Below are 17354 nucleotides of genomic sequence, written 5' to 3'. Positions count from 1 at the left end.
GGGCACCTGCAACCTCAAGGCCACATGTGGCCTTCTAGGTCCTTGGGTGTGGCCTTTTAGAGTCCAAGTTTTACAGAACAAATCTTTTTATTAAGGGGATTTGTTCTGTGAAGTTCAGATTCAGTCAAAGGGCTGCACTTGAGGACCTAGAAGGACATATGTGGCCTCAAGGCCGCAGGTTCCTCACCTGTGGTTTAAGATGTAGTGATATGCTACCATCACAGAAACTTGATCAGAAGGAGGCTTGATCAGAAAAAACCCAAAACAAATATAGCTGCACTCTGGCAAAGAGTGAACAAGACTACTCTCAAAGGCTCTGTTTTCCAAGTTCTTTAAACAAAATTTCAAGTCATCTAGCCATACAAACTGAAAACTCTTGGTGACTGCCATTCGGCCCTATCTTTATTCTGTTAGTGATTATAATTTCACATGGACTTTTACCTTAAAATAGGTTTCATCCCCTTAAACAGTAGGGCTGCTTTTCCAAAACCTAGACCAAAGAACTGTCCTCTCCAAATGTTAGGGGGATATTTCAAAAAGGAAGCAAAAGAGCAAGAAGAGAATGAATAGAGACTGTGAATGGAAAAGGGTGGGCAATTCCTCTGAGAAGCATCACAGGGTGAGAAAGAGCCCTGGAGGTGGAAGTCAGAAGAGCCGGGATCAAAGGGCACCAAATATTCACTGGAGCGGAGCGGCAGGACACTCATTCTATCTCTCCCACTTTCAATTTCCTTGTGGATAAAAATGGGAATAACAGCTTAACTTATCTGATTATTGTGAGGCTTAAATAACTGAAATATGCAGCGCATCTGTAAATCTTCAAGTACTATGAGTTTGTTGTTATTAATTGGAAACTCTGATAATTATCATTAGTGTTTATTTGATCTTACTTCACCTCCTAACTGTTCTACTATCTGTCTACTAACTTTAGTAAAGGAGGAATCTGGCTATAGAAATATGAGTCACTGAAGGAGGAAGTCATATGTATACGTAGTAACTTGGTACCTGAGATTTAAAGTTTTCACATTCCTTTGTATAGATTTCTAAAAATTTAGCTGTCAATAGAAAGGGCATCCTAAGTCTTTTCTTTAAAGTTTGGATTAATATGATAGTAATATAACCATTCATTTATTGAGTAATTGCTAAAGTCCAGAGCTCAAATAGGGATCCCCCCACCACCACAAAAACTGGCTTAATCTCTGTGTAAATGAAAATTTTAAAAATCATTCCCAAATTTTTTTTCAAAATTGATTGAATACTTTGCAAAAAAAATTCCATCTACTAACTTCTAATCTTAAAATACACATTATAGTATATTTTAAAATGTTTCTAATGATCTTGGGGAAAGTATTTAATGATTCCATGTTGACAGTATGTAAATCATACTTTCTAGCTCCTTAATTTTTAGATACTGCTTCCATATGGCATTACCTAGTTACCATAGAAACTATTCCTTTCATAGAACTTCCACTAGGGGCTTCCCTTTATTTTAGACCATGAACACAGACCAAATGTCTATACATGGAATGAGAAATTGGAACAAAATGAAAAGATGGCATAACAATAAAGATTTACTACAAGATACATTTGATATGAATATACCAACCACAATCTGAAAAAGGAATTCTCTCTGCTTACCTGCCAGATATAGTGCAAATGATATAAATCGATGGTAGCGAATAAGGAACTGAAGTTGCTCTTCTCTTTGAACAAATGTAGCAAAATAATCTGCTACAGTCTCTCCATAGAAAAAGTAGTTCACACACAGTAAAAAATACCTGTAATATAAGAACTATCAGCCTATTTTTCTTTGATGAATATGATCATCAGACACCCTCAATAGAGCTATCTTATACATAGAACAATACAAAAGAAATCAAATAAACAAAATGTTGAAAGAACTCAATGTTTAAAAAGTAGTCCCTCAAAATGTGCTCAACAGGGCTAGCTCAAACATTTTATGTTTTAATTTCAAGGTATCTTTAAAAGGTAGCAATTACTATTAACATCTAATCAGTTGCAGTTAGCATGTGTTTTTAAAAACAGGTTACAATACAATTTCAGAGATTTCTTCTAGCTCTGTTTTAGTAAAATTCCCTAAGGGGTACAAGGAGAGATGAAGAGGTTACTCATTCCTTTTTTCATTGCCCTTTAAAATCTGAAACTGTGATTTCTCCAATAGCCCAACTAAATTTAGTCTCTGGTAGCTCCAGCAAAGCAGTGGGAGAAGGGAAGACTGTTGCTCACTTCTGACGTCACCCACCCTACTTTCTCTGCTGAAAGAGCCCCTGCTCCAAACTAACCCATTCAATGGTACTACCAGCTTCCTAGACTACAAACTGCTGAATTCTCTTCCTTCTTTCTTTATCCCTACATTTAATCTATCAATAAGTTCTGCTATTTCTTCCCTTGGTATTTCCTGTGTACTACCTCTTTCCCAGGTTAGTTCCTCATCCCTTTTTCTTGATTATTACAATTGTCTTCTAGCCTTCTTGCATTCACTCAAAAGGCATAATTGTGAGACTAATCTTCATTAAACATCATTATTACCATGCTGCTCAAAACCCTACACTGAATCCCAGTGTCCAATGTAATAATTCTAAACTCTCTGGCCTTCAAGGCCGCCAATAATCTGACCTTCACATCTACCCCACCAAGATATGCAGTATTCAATACCCACACTACTTGGCTGGTCTCGCACACACAAAGTCCACTGCTGCCTATCTACCAGGAGATGTCCTACACCTATGGAAATCCTACCCACCTCTCAAAGCCCAGCTCAAGTCTGGTGCTATTCTTGAGGCCCTGACTATTCACGCCCATATTGCTCTATATGTAATCCTACTGTGTTTATATATAGTACCACACAATTCAGTATTTAATCTTTTTCCTCCACATATTCTCTATTACCTTAATCAGGGATCCATGTGAAGAGGCCATGTCATATACTTCCTGCACAGCACCATGCCAGGCACCAAGCAGACTCAATGAACACCTGATGAATGACATAGCAAGGCCTCCCTTATTCAGGACAATGACATTATTTTAGGATTTACAAGGCGTGTTCTCCTCTTTGTATCAATGACTACCAGCACTGGCACTGAAATTACTCAGACTAGGGCATTAAGATGGATGGACTCTAGGTACTGCATTTTTACTGCCCTTTCTTACATCAGTGGGCACAGAAAAGGGCACTTCACTGCTCTGGATAGCACAACTTTCTTGAAGGATTGGTGGGAAGTGGGTAGACTTAACAGAGTCAATATAAACACCACCTCACTACTGTGGTGATTATAGCTCACCATCCTTTCCTTATACTTCCTCTCCACATGAGAGGAAACGAGGACCATAACACTAACAGAAGTCACTTCCAATAGTGGTCTGACTTGCTCAGCCATGCCAACAGTCTGCACCCTTTACAATTACACTATATCAGCACTTACCCTAGTGATTTGACCATGCTACTTTATATAATTCTGTGAAATATTTTTGATTTGGCACAAAAGTCCAATTGCGGCTTATTTATCTAGCAAATATCCTTGCCTAAGTTTTATGAATGTCAAGTGGAATAATAGAGTTGCAGTTCTGAATTAAAATGGATGTGGAGTACTGAACCTCACTTCCTAATCAAGTTAACATTTTACAAATAGCTTAAGGGAAAGGAATAACTTTGTATATAGACTTAATATTAACAGGAAATCTAAAATGTCATTTATGACCACACACAATATATGACTACACATAAATTGTATAATGTTAAAAGTTGGCCAATTTTAGAAACATTAAATTTTGGCTTTCAATTAAATAAAGAAAAATAGGGAAGTGAGGAAAAAAACTACAAAGATAATGTCAGCAACAAAATCATTGTCTTTGGATGAAATATGGACTATAAAAAGGTTTCTGTGAATCAAATCTGAGTTGAAATAATGGGATTAATAAGGAGTAATAACAAATATTCTTTAAGTGGAAGAGTAGCTCAGAGAAATTAAAAAGTTAAAGGGGGTAGAAGGAGAAGACTAATATAGGGTGAAACCAGAAAACAGAAATGGAGCAGTGAGAAAAAGAACCAGGACAAGATGGGGCAGGGTGGGTAGGGGAAAGATGGGGTGCACAGAAAAGAACAATTAGACTAAAAAAGCTAGGAGTACATTAATCATCAATCAGGAATGGACTTTACTTGAGAAAATAAAATTCTCAGATCAATCTCTTACTGTGTTGATAACCCCCCTTCAACAGATCATGACTCATTCGGATGTCTGTCCATCCTGTGTCTGTCCTTGTCTATTTACTCCTCGACTTTGCTTAATATCACGATACCCGTGGAGCTATCCACTATCTCAAATAACCTATTTTCTTTTTCTCTTGCATGTGCTTTGATGGCATCCACTGCACCAATTCTGTTCACACAACCTATTCACATCTCTGAGGTCTCTTCGTTGCCCTCTAGGGTAATACTCTCACATCTAATTCTATAAAGCATTAGGAAAATACAAGTAACGAGAGTATGGGTCTTTGTTTCATAGAAATGTGAACAGGAGCAGAGCTCAGTTGCCTTTGATGAAATTACAATCTACATATATATGTAAAAAAATGTATCTATACACACACACATATACATATATCCTCAGGTATGAACTTATGTATGTGTATACACATATACACTTAATCTTCTATAGTGCATCCATCCAAATGCATATCATAGTCTGGACTAAAAGCAACCTTCATCCACTTGAGTTTCCAGGGTGAATAGTTACATCAAACTTTTGAGTAGTTTTCTGCATCTCATTCAAAAGGCCTTTCACCGTTTGATGCCTTCAGTGCAGTGTCATTTGTAAATGGGAACACCTGAAGTATCTCACCAACTAAATGGAATCCCTGTTCATCTTGAACTCTCAACTGGATTTCCTCCATGGAAGTGAACACCCTTTTATTCTTCTCTTTATCTGTTATCGATAATCAGAAAGCTGAACAGTTTCTATCATTTTGTCTTCCAATGAATCTTGTAAAAGTTTGACCTATGCCTGAGACACATCTTAACGGAGAAGAACCTTTAATGTGGCATTTTGCTTTACCAAGCAAACGTTCTCTTATAGTAAAAATCAATCAGCACAGTGGGATTTCATATCCTGTACATCTTTCAGCCAATTCTGTGATTATAAAGGTTTGATTTCCTGTAAAATATCACTTCTGAAGCCTGCCTATCTCTTTCTAACATCTAATCAAGGATACCCTCAACATATATATTTATTATTCTCACTAAATTTTATATAGATGGAAAAGTAGGCATATATATATCAGAGATTACTGGTGTTCTTCAAGTGGCCGATTTTGGTTAGTAATGAGATGTCTGATTTTTCTACCCCTCTGGTATCCTCTTCCATCTCTCTTAAGAACTAATCTCTAATGACCTAAAAATTGTGTTGCCTCCAGCATCCATCTCCTCTGTGTCCATTTGGTAGAATACAGTTGCGTTTTCTGTCTGTGTCACTTTCCATTATGTTTCTGTATCTTCTACACGCATGTCTGGGAATGTGATTTTAGAGTCAACTATAGGGGTTCCAACTGTCCTTGAGAGTGAAAATATGTTATGTTCATTGGTCTCCTAATTTCCCACCATTCTTTTTGATAAGATTTTATGAATGAATTCATTATCTAAACTTGTCTTTTCCCTTGGTTGCTATATCTCTCCACTTAGCAAGTCATTCAAGTATTTGATTTGATTTACTGTTTAAGCACTTTTGGTTACTTTTATGGCACCTCATTTACAATTACACTTCTGTATGAAAGCATTATAATTGGTATCAATGTCCATTCTTATCCAATTCTTAAAATGTATTAAGTAAATAGGTCAGGTTGCAGTTGCTTTAATTGTATGTCCTATCTTTATTTTTGTTTTCTTATTTGCATTCATTTTAATCTTTGTTCTAAGAAGCTGGTTCTCTAACTCTATACAATTCAATTTGGAATGATTCCCATGTTGATTAAGTTGTATCCTGTCAAAATATCAATTTTTGTTGTGTTACTTTTTGCTTGCCATGTCTAAAACCTGAATTTTTCTCAAAGAAAGTGTTCATGATGTAGAAGCATGTGAATTTTGGCTATCTACAAGTATTTGACATCTGTTGTTCCTTACTTCTGGTTCTGCATTTTCCAACACTTTTCACTGTTCTCACCTATTTCTACCTTTGCACTAAAGTCAATGAGTATCAATGCGTATATTGTCTTAATTCGGAGGGCTCCAATGAATCCTTCACCTTTCCATTTTCTGTAATTCATTTGTGAATAAGCTGCAGTTATTTTCATGGTGTTCTTTTTGTTGTTGTTGCTGCTGCAAATACTTATCATAAGCAATGAAATATAAGATTAACCAAATACCCCACGAAATAGTGTTTCTTGTTGCCTTTTGAGGCAAATGATAAAACCAACTCTGCCTGCTCATTTGTCTCTTCCATAAGAATCTTTGAGTCATCCTTCTCTTTAACTGCAGCTTCCTTTTATTTTACGGTTTTGTTTATGGTGAGATTATCGAGTCTCATAAGATCCAGATCCTTTAGTCTTTTCATTGATCATTAGACTAGGATCTCCCATGCAGAGCATGGCAGTACTCTACCTAAAGCCTCTCATTTGTTGTACGCTTACCCCCTTTCCCACCACTGTCCCTCTAGAAGTAGAAGGGGGCCACAAAGGACTGAAAGTCACTGACATTTTTCTTTCTTTCATGAGCTGTTGTGGCCCAAGAATTTATGCTCACACAATCAGCGGGCCAGCCTACTGAGGATGAGCCTTTCTGTGGTTAGCTAGGTTAGTCCTCGGAGTACAGTCTATGGTTGGAGCCACACCTGAAGTTCTTCCAGCATGACAGGACCTGCCAGGGGCTGCACTATGTAGGCACAGCCTTCATGAACTTAAGGAGGAGTCAAGAAAAAAGAAAAAACAACAAGGAAAGAGAGGTAGAGGGAACTGTATTAATCATATCTTTCCTAGCTGTAACAGGCTAAAGCTGTAATTAAAGCAAAAGGGACACTGTACCTGCCTAACTTTTCTTTTTGTTTACCAGTGGATATTTGCTTAAAAGAAGATAAGCTGGGATTCTGTGAAGTCACTTAGAAGACAGACTTCGAGCTTATCTTTTTTTCTTTTTTGCTTGTCCTTCCACTGTGCCAGATTGCTTTAAGAGAAGACGAAATATTAAAAGGTGCTGGCCAAAGTCCCAAAGGCTAGTCTTTGACATCCACATTCCGAGGTTCCCATTAATCACTTCAATTGGCTATTCGCTCCTCTGTCATGGTATGATTGATCAAACTCTTCTTTCTCATATAAAGCTTTTTCAACTAGGAAAATGTGAAGGTCAGGAGCATCTACTACTTTGAAACCGGGTAAACGATGATGATATATTATCAATAATTAAGAAACAATCTTTATGTGTCTTGAGTGTAAAATTTTAACATCTCATGAGCCCACAGGAATTGCTTCATATCTGCACTTCATCAACATTTCAAAGACTTACGATTTTAGCAGTGTGGATAACTTCTTCAACCAACATAAATTATAATCCACTTTAATTGTTGTAAGGGACAAAGTTTGCCATGTGATGGTCAATCATTTGGTTATACATCTCTCTAAACTCAGATAAGATGTTCCTTGGTCAACAAAGTACATGTCTCGTCCCACAATGGAATCATTTCCAATGTCATAGGACCTGCCGGCATTTGTGCTGTTGGCACAGCCTTGGGGAATCAGAGCCTGGCCCTCCATTATGAAGAAGTGCTAGAGTCAGATGTTCGGCTTATTGTCCAGGAAAAATTCAAACACCATTAGTATTTAGTAAATACTAAAGGATTAGAGTTTGGCCTAATAATCTTTTCATGTCTCCCAAAGCATAGACTATCCTTTGTCACAACCCCAAATATATGTATATCAAATGATAATGGTCAGTTTCTAGATTCTGGATTTATACAATACTCAGTTTTTCAAATAAAAGCACTTTAGACTTACCAGCTTAGTGTTCTAAACCATGGTAGCTCATAAGAACGATAAACTCTATAGCCTATGGTAATAATTTCATGGAAGCATTTCACTTGGATGCCTAATACCTGCAATTAAGAGAAAGACATTTTAGTTGATCATGATATCCAATACTTAAGAGTGGGAGATCAGAAATACCACCCAAAATTAAATACTTTAAAATTCCTCCTAACGTTAGAATATTACAATAATAGAGATATAATAGTACAATCTAGCATTTATACAGCACTTTAAGGTTTGCAAAGCATTTTACCTATTTATTTCATTTGAACCTCATAACAGCAACCCTGTGAGTTGGGTGCTGTCATCACCCTCATTTAAAGATGAAGAAACTAAGGCTGAGAGAGGTTAAGTGACTTGTCCAGGACTACACAGCTATGAAGTGTCTGAGGCTGAATGTGAATTCAGATCTTCCTAATTCCAAGGCTGGCACTGTTATCCACTGTTGGAAACTATTATTACTGAAAACTTGCAGTTTCACAAGATTCCAATAATTTGATGTGGAATTCCAGGAAATGATTACTTCCTAAGGAGAAAACAGACCATTCTCTGGGCTTAAAGAGTAAAATGGTCCTAGGTGAGGTTGAAAATAAAGCTAGTGATGAAGAAACTTAGCTTTATTCAATTAAAGAATTGGTATTTTCTATGGCTAATGAGAATAGACCAGATTAATGATCAAGACAGCTATAAGTCAGGGGGTGCAACTAAAATTCCTCAGCCTGTTCTGAGAACAGAAGATTTCTTCACCGTTGTAAACCTGGTAAACTTCAGCTTCTGTACATAATGGTTTTATTTCACTTATGTCATAGGTTTTCCTTTATTTTATTTCTGCAGTAAAGCTGTTTTTAAATTCTGGGTCTCAACTGAATTGTGGAAATAAGAATTTCTGTTCATACCTAGACCATGAGTTTTCTAATATCCTGGAGTTCAAGTGTGGGCTCTGAAAGAGTAATAACTTGAAAAAAAAAAAGTTGGGAGAAACCATTAAAAATTTCTCTCTTTCTTTCTCCTCTTTTTTCCTCTCTCTCCTCTCCTCCTGCTGTTTGTTGAGGTTCTTCAAAGCAACTTAGGTAATCTATTAGTTTTACTCTAGGCCAATATAACATATTTCTATAATCAAATAGGATCAGCACAGAACAGGATACATATTACTCCTCACTACCCAGCTGCCCACAAAGTCTGTAGCAAAAGCTAATTTCAAAGCCATTCAGCATTCAATAACAGTGATTGAGGGTAGCCCCTCTTTCAAAAAAATTTCAAATTCTATTCTAAGCTGAGAAAAAATCATAACTTTTTTCTTCTTCCTCTTTTGACTTAATGGGTATGTAAAAAAAAAAAGTTGTGCGATGCATATGGTACTTGAAATGCTATTGAATTTTAACTGCATCACTGGTATCAATAGTGTGTCAAGCAGCAGAGTGAAGCAGGAAGTGCCACATACAGTCTTTGTTGCAACTATTCAACTCTGCTTTTGCCATGTGAAAGCAGCCATTAACAGCCCATAAATGAATAACCATTGCTGCATTCCAATAAAACTTTATTTAGAAATATAAAAAATAAGATACACAGGCAATGGGGCGTAGAAATTTATCTTGCCCTACAAGAAAGGAAGGGAAAAGGGGATGAGAGGGGAGGGGGGTGATAGAGGGGAGGGCTGACTGGGGAACAGGGCAACCAGAATATAAGCCATCTTGGAGTGGGGGGGGAGGGTAGAAATGGGGAGAAAATTTGTAATTCAAAATGTTGTGAAAATCAATGCTGAAAACCAAATATGTTAAATAAATAAATTGCATTAAAAAAAAAAAAGAAATATAAAAACCATTCTCTGCTCATGGGCCATAGAAAACAGGTGGCTGGCTGGATCTCCTACTAGAACATGATCTCCATGTGGGCAAACACCAAGTCATAGTTAAACCTTGAAATTTCCTCAAATGTCTATTATACTGTTCTGCGTATAGCACCTGATTAACAAATGCCTACTGAATTTACATTGCTTGGGTGCCATATAATGTGTATCACAGCATTTACAGGCCTCACTCTCTTTACTTGTAAAATGAAGGTGCTATATGGTCTTTTTCACCTTTAAAAGTCTATAATATATTCCTATTTGACATTAAACATAATGAACATCTAATACAAAGAAGCCTAAAAAACTTTAACTAAGAACATGATTATCCTAAAAGCCAGCATACAATTGTGCACTAACACAACTTATTACTCCCTCGCTTACTAACACACTTACAAGCACACAATTGCACTAACGACACTGGCAGCTGGGCTTCACCTCCAAATGCTTCACCATTTTTCACACTAAGTGCCTAGTTCATAGAGGAATGGCCTGTTTTGGATTCAGACACAAAGTCTGCAACTTACAAAACGGGCTCTATATCAAAATTGGTTGGTATATTAGATATTGACATTCTGAATGCATCTTTCCCCCACAGAAAAAAAAGCTACTGTTATATCTGACACCTAACATACTACATTTGCAATGAAAAATCTAAAAATGCTGTCATGATACTACAAACTTAAAACAAAAAAATATTTTTAATCAATTTTTGTTCTCTTATGGTGCAACAGAAGCAGTACGTGCTATTCATTGCCACAAGTGGCACAGTCAAACAGGATGAGAAGGTGTGCGTAGAGTGTGACCCACTCCGTTGACTGAAATATCAGATCAGCGAGATCACAGAACTGACAAAGTCTCAAAACATAGGACAACAGTAATGATTGTATAAAATTATAATACAATTATAAAAACATTGCAATAAGAAAGATATCTATTCTTCCTGACAGCACTACAGGCCTTTAACATGAATTAGCATCCAGATGATTTGATTTCCCAACAGTATGACTTAAAGCCTAGGCCACAACAATCCTGCAAACAAAAGAGTATGAACCCAGTACATTTCATAAAAATGCTGTAACACACAACAGTTTAATATCTTGCTCAAACAAGTATTTAAATTACCTTTCTTGAAGCTCTTGCCTCATATAACTTTAACCATTTACATGTGCTGAAAAATAAAGTCAGATTATACAGAAAATGTATCTAGTAGACTTACAAGAAGCATCAACATAAATGATCCCATGTAGATGATCAGGAAAAATAATGAAATCATTGTCAGTGTAAGAATTCCACGGATCCACCAGTTTTTCCACCTATAAAGAAAACATTAACAGTGACTATTTAATATGCTCTCAAAGACATTATTTTGGTTTTTAAAGTTTTAAATTCTGCAAGGGTAGGACTCTGATCTAAACAATTCTTTATAATTCCCCACAGAACTCACTAACTCATAGAAACCCATATCCAACAACAACAGGAAAAGCAAGGAACCATGAGATTAGGAAGTCTGACTGGTTATTAATATTGACAATTCAGTTGCTTAGTAAAATTAGATTACTTTTCTCATGCCCCACAGAATCTGCTCAACTTTTTCCTCTCTATAAACCCCCAAATAAATTCCATATTTACAGCAGATGCAGAATCCTGCTTGATCCAATTTGAGGCCATATGACACCTACCTTAACCCCTGCCCCCTCCGGTATCACTGCCCCACGCTTTCTCACCTTCCTTCTCCAGAGGAAGAAGTATCACTATTTTTGCCTGAATCCCCACTTCTATCATTTCCTGCCTTTCCTAGGATCTTGCTCCAGCGTTAATCTCCTCTCTATCATGCATCTTCAATCCCTTTGGTCTTTGTTCTTGGCTTCTCACTTTCTTCCTTACTCCTTAATATATTTTTCAGATTTCCACAGTCCTTAAAAAGCCTTTACATTGAGTCTTCCACACACCACACAATGACTATCTCATCCTTCTCCTCTTCATACTTCGCCATTACTCTTTCCTCCCTTGCAATCTAGCTTCCATCCCCGCTATCTGAGAGACAGAGAGAGAGAGAAAGAGAGAAAGAGAGAGAGAGAGAGAGAGAGAGAGAGAGAGAGAGAGAGAGAGAGAGAGAGGGAAGTTGAGTGTTTCTGATAAGGGAACAAATAAGATGATTTGGTGACTAAGAAGTCATGTTTGTCTCTCTCTCTGTCTCTCTCTTCCTAGAGCTCTTTATCTAGAATTCATGTTCTTCCACATTCTGACATTAGTCTTATACTATCCTCTGTCCAGTCTATGCTCTTACACTTTTTTTTATCTCAATGCCTTGGATTATGCCATTCTCTCTGGACCTCAAAAGTCTCTACCTGTTGTATTTGTACTTAGCCTTCAAAGCCCACTTCAAAGGCCATTTCATTTATCTTAATAAGCCTCTTTGATCCACCAACATTCCTAGTCATTAATAACCTCCCCTCCCCCAGTGCCCAGAAAGTACTCAGCTTTACACTGTTATTTAAGATTTCAGCTCATAAGATCATTCAGAGAAAGACAAGTCCAAGTGGATAGGAATCCGGGCTATATTGAAAGAAGGGTATGTGAAAGACGGTGCAAAGACAGGACAGATAGACTGTGTACAGTCTTCCACACCAGGAGTCACAATGTCACTTGGTAGGCAACTGTTTCGAACAGCAAAGGAATGTGAACATCTGGACACATCAATCCTAGTGACCTGAGGATATATAAAGCTTAAATGTCCTGTCATGGGTCATACAGCCAACATATCAGGTGGAATGGAAATCCAGATCTTTCTGATTCTAAGGGCAGCACTTTATCTTGAATAATTGGCTATAATGATCTCTCAATAAAAAGAAAAGACTTGAACCCTGTTAGTCACCTGAGGCAATATGACTCTTGAGCTAGACTACCCATTAGATAGTCACTGTCCCTGGAGGAAAACCCCACCAATCTGTAATTAAATCCTAAATCAGGATATCCTATTGGCCTGGGCCTATTGCTGTTGGGAACCTTAAGCCTTGTTTAAACACTGTTAAAAAGCCAAGCTCAGGGGATCTACTGAGAACTGGATTTATACACATTTGAGACTCAGTGCACATCTCTGAAGAACACAAGTAAGGATTCTAAGGTGGCTTCCTTCCCCCACCTATGCCCCAGCTGCCCTGATGCAGCTTCCTGGTCACGGGGCATAAAGGGTCTGAGCTGTGCAGTTAGTGCCTCTCAGACATGGTGGGAGCCTGGCACCATGAGACAAGCCCCTCCGTTGATGATGGACTAGACATCCAGTTGGAGTTTGGGGGTGGGGTGGCAGGGGCAGAGGGCGATGTCGCTGTGTCCAGAGCACCACTGTATCCTTTTTGCAAATCCTTGCTGCATTAGGGCAAAGTAAAACTCCTCCTTTTTAAATGTTCAGGGACTTGGGAGTGCCTCATTTCATCTCAACATTAAATTGAAACTAAGAGGGTGCTGAGCGCAGAGAGTAAAATCCCTGACTGTAAGCTGCAGTCAATGAAGACAACAAAGCTGCTCGCTGGTCTTGAACCTAGGACAGGGGCGTGAAGAAAAACAGGCAGGGCATGCAAAAAAGGCAACACTGAAGACGGGTCTAAGCAGAAACTCCCAGTACCTAGGGAGAATGCCATTTTCTCTATAAAAAAGGCTATCTAGCACTTTTTGTGGTAACAAAGACCTGGAATCAAAGTAGAGGCCCACCAACTAGTGAATGGTTGAACAATTTGTGGTAGATGAATGTAATAGAGTATTAATGTGCTATAAGAAATGACAAATATGAATAAAGAAGCACAGAGAGACTTACATGAATGAAATGACACAAGAAAACAATGCCCAATGATTATAATAATACACATGAAAAAAGCCCACAAACAAATGAAAATGAATGTTGTAATATTACAAAGAGAAAGCACAACCCCAAAGAGAAAATCTGAAGCTACCTCCTCCTCACTCCTCTGCAGAGTTCTGCAGAGGTACATAAGCGTGGAACTTTGCATATGTAAGTATTTAAGATGGATTTTGCTGAATTTTTCCTTTTCCTTTAACAAAGGTTGATTAACAAAAGTTAATCAATGAATGTTTTTTAAAAGAAAATACAACTTCAAAAAAATGGACTAAAGCTGATGATTTAAGTGACTAATCAAAAGACAAAATGAAAGCAGGAGGGAAAAAAGACCATGGCTCCCTAAGAGCTAGTGCTTCCTGCTGTTTAAAGCAGGAGGAAACTAGTTCAGCTTTCCTTCCCCATTGTCCCTCTCTCTTTCCTTTGACAAGTGGTGGTTCTCCCAATAATCAGTATTCTGACACAATAGGAATAGGAATATTCTAAAGTGGTGAGGTTTTTTCCCCCCTCAATGAGAGTATTATCTTAAGGAATGATAGCTAATTTTTCTTTTTGTAGAAAAAAAAGCATTTTAAAAAGCAAATGCCCTTAGCCTTCACATAATTAAGACACTTACTATTTCAATGATATTGTATCCATGTCAAGGAACAGAAAAATGAAAGAAGCATGCTTACATGCTTAGAAACTGTTTTGTTTCTTTATCCCCAAGCTCCCCAATCACTTGTCACTTGACAGGCAGTTTTGACAATAATACTTGTTTAAATATCAGAAGCATATGGGATTAAGTATGAAAAGAACAAGACGGAAATTTAACACACAAGTTTAACATATGAATTTATTTGAAAGAGAGAAGGGAATTGACAGTAGGCCATAGGGGAAAAATATAAACAATAACTATGCACAAGGGCATTCAAATACTTGACCAGACAATTTCTTGTACCCAAAATGAAACAGTAATTGAGCTGAAATTCACTGGTAACTTTAGAAGGACTAAAGTGGCATAAGCTGTAAATTAAAACAGCAAAAAAAAATATTCATTTTTATTTAACACACTGCAAGTGAGTGAAGATACGAGAGTTTCAGTTAAGTGACAAAAGGAATTAGCAAACTTTGGGGGGAGTTGGGAAATGGCCTAGCACTCCAAAAAATCATTTGAAATTACACTAGAAAAAGCCACTAAACTGTATATGTGTTTTCTGATACCACCCCTGAGCATATACTATTAAGGAGGTAAAAAAATCAAATCAAAGGTTCCTTACATACAAAAGTATCTGTAGTACCTTTTTTTTTTAAAAAAAAAAAACAGTAACAAAGAACTAGAAGCAAAATAAAGCCTCATCAATTAGGATATGGCTAAATAAATTATGGCAGATGAACATGGTAGACTATTGCTTTGCCATCGAAATGTTTATTGTTTCATATTTATGCATGAAGGCTTTAGAGAATCTGGGAAGACTTGTGTGACCTGATACAGAAGAACAATTTATGAAATATCCACAACAATGTAAAGGAAAATAACCTTAAAAGACAGTATAACTCTGATCAATGTGTGGCCAATTTTGAATCTAGAGGGACGACAGTGAAGCAGACACATGGCAACCCCTTCTAGCTGGGATCATAGACCTCTGCTGCAAAGTGAGGCATAGATGGGCAGGTCTGACCAGGGCTGGTTAGTTTTCTTTAGCTGTGCTTTCTTATTCTTTTTAAACACAAGTAAGGATTTGGGGCAAAGAGACAAAATGATGATGATGATAATGAAAAAGCTTTTTAAAAAAAGCATTGGTCTTAAAATTTAAAAGCATACATAATATGGATTTTGGCCATCAATCTCTGTTACTGTGACCCTGGGCATAACATCTGAATCTCTCTGAAGTTCAGTTTGCTCCTCTTTAAAATGGAGAAGGAGGAGAAGAAAAGAGGAGACAAAAAGGAAGGCAGAAAGTACTCTTTTTTATTTTTGGAGGTGGGGAAGGCAGAGCAATTGGGGTTAAATGACTTGCCCAAGGCCACACAGCTAGTAAGTGTGTCAAGTGTCTGAGGCTGCATTTGAACCCAGGTCCTCCTGACTCCAGGGCCAGTGCTCTACTCACTGCACCATCTAGCTGTCCCTGGAAAGTACTCTTTTAATAGTCAATCCAATGTTTTGAATTGTAATGTAAATGGATTGATTCTTTTCAGAAGATGAATCATATAAAAGTTATGATTACTACTACAAGCAAATTAATTTTGCAGAAACAAACCTGTTAAAAGAACCAAAGAGTCAATGAAGTGCACCAGGATTAAACATTATTCAATCATACCTTGCAGATAAGCCAGACAGAGCTTTCTTAAGCACTTCGGGAGTTCTGTCTGAGGATGGTGGAACTTCTGGAATGTCAGAATCAGTTCTGGAATCCAAATCTCCATATTTATCATCAATATCAGTTTCCTAAAAGAAAAAAAATTGAGTGCATATTAGAAAACTGGAAAAATTGGAACTACGAAAATGAGCTGACATGCAGTTACCTATATAACCTTAACAAAAAGAATAGTTAAGAAGTTATCTTAAAGAACTAGAAAGTAGTTATGTTATGAAAATTTGATTAGTGCCCATAAGATGGAGGATGAGACATTTTCTCCAATATAAATGACCTTTTTAATCTCTCCTAAGTAAGTAGTAAGAAGCAAGAAGTAAAGCAATTGCACTGTCTCCATGGTCTAAGAAAACATCAAGAAATGTAGTTAGGTAACAGCCCAATGAACTAACAAGAGGTTAATCCTAAATCTCAAATACTGTCATTCCCTCAGCACCCCATCTCCCATGTCCTGGCAGGACCACACAAACCAAACCAGAGATGTGCAATAGAACTCAATTCTTCTCTGCCCCCCTCAATACTGTACAGCAGAGGTGGATAAAACATAACATAACACAACATAACATAGAAGCTTTCTCTGCATGGAACAGCAGTGTTCTTGCTGTAGCACAGCAATGCTTGGTCAGAGAACTAGAGGGACAGGGAATCAGTATGTGCATGGGGACTAGCATCCAGCTGAGGCCAGTTCTGTCACTTGAGGCTGTGAGAAGTAAATTACCCACTCAGTACGTGAAGAGCTTCAGACTGTTGAGGTCTCAAAAAAAAAGGCTCTAAAAGAAAAGATCTCTATACAAACAAAACAAATTCTCTAAAACACAATGTACAGTTATAGGTCTCCCAGAAGAACACAAATAAAAAAGTATGAACACCAAAATGCAAAAATCAAAAAATAACCAGAATTTCTGAATGTGAAAACAGAAGGGCCACTCAAAAGAATCTACAGATCATCTTCAGAAAAAAAATCATATGTTGCAAGCTCCAAGACACACAGTGGTTATACTTAACAATTCCAAAAGTTGCACTCTGCCAGGAGAAAGACCATCAAATACAAAGGAAATATGAACAGTACAAGATTATTTTGCCCCTACCAGAAATTATAGAAGAAAATGGAATGTGTTCTGAGGAAAGGAGCTCAAGAATGAATTCAAGATGACATACCCAACAAACCTGCATTTGCTTATCAATGAAAAAAAGGTGCTCAATGAGAGAGAAGTACTTGAAGCACTGCTATAAGTCAAACCAAACACAAGTGAATTATTTGCTTTGTAAACACCCA

General features: G+C 37.4%; 1 protein-coding gene across 1 annotated transcript in view; it reads right to left on the bottom strand.

Moving 5' to 3' along the window:
• CDS1 (CDP-diacylglycerol synthase 1) overlaps positions 1–17354 on the bottom strand; it is a 75608-nt gene that overhangs the window by 38046 nt on the left and 20208 nt on the right. Inside the window, exons 2-5 of the mRNA XM_036764674.1 lie at positions 16025–16152; positions 11091–11187; positions 7996–8093; positions 1639–1778 (exon numbers count right to left, since the gene is read on the bottom strand). Of these exons, the coding sequence (XP_036620569.1) occupies positions 1639–1778; positions 7996–8093; positions 11091–11187; positions 16025–16152 (463 nt within the window). The remainder of the gene's footprint in view (positions 1–1638; positions 1779–7995; positions 8094–11090; positions 11188–16024; positions 16153–17354) is intronic.

The sequence above is a fragment of the Trichosurus vulpecula genome, chromosome 6 (genome assembly GCF_011100635.1).
Source record: "Trichosurus vulpecula isolate mTriVul1 chromosome 6, mTriVul1.pri, whole genome shotgun sequence".
In the NCBI taxonomy this organism is placed as follows: Eukaryota; Metazoa; Chordata; class Mammalia; order Diprotodontia; family Phalangeridae; genus Trichosurus; species Trichosurus vulpecula.
This window is presented reverse-complemented; position numbering and strand designations above follow the sequence as displayed.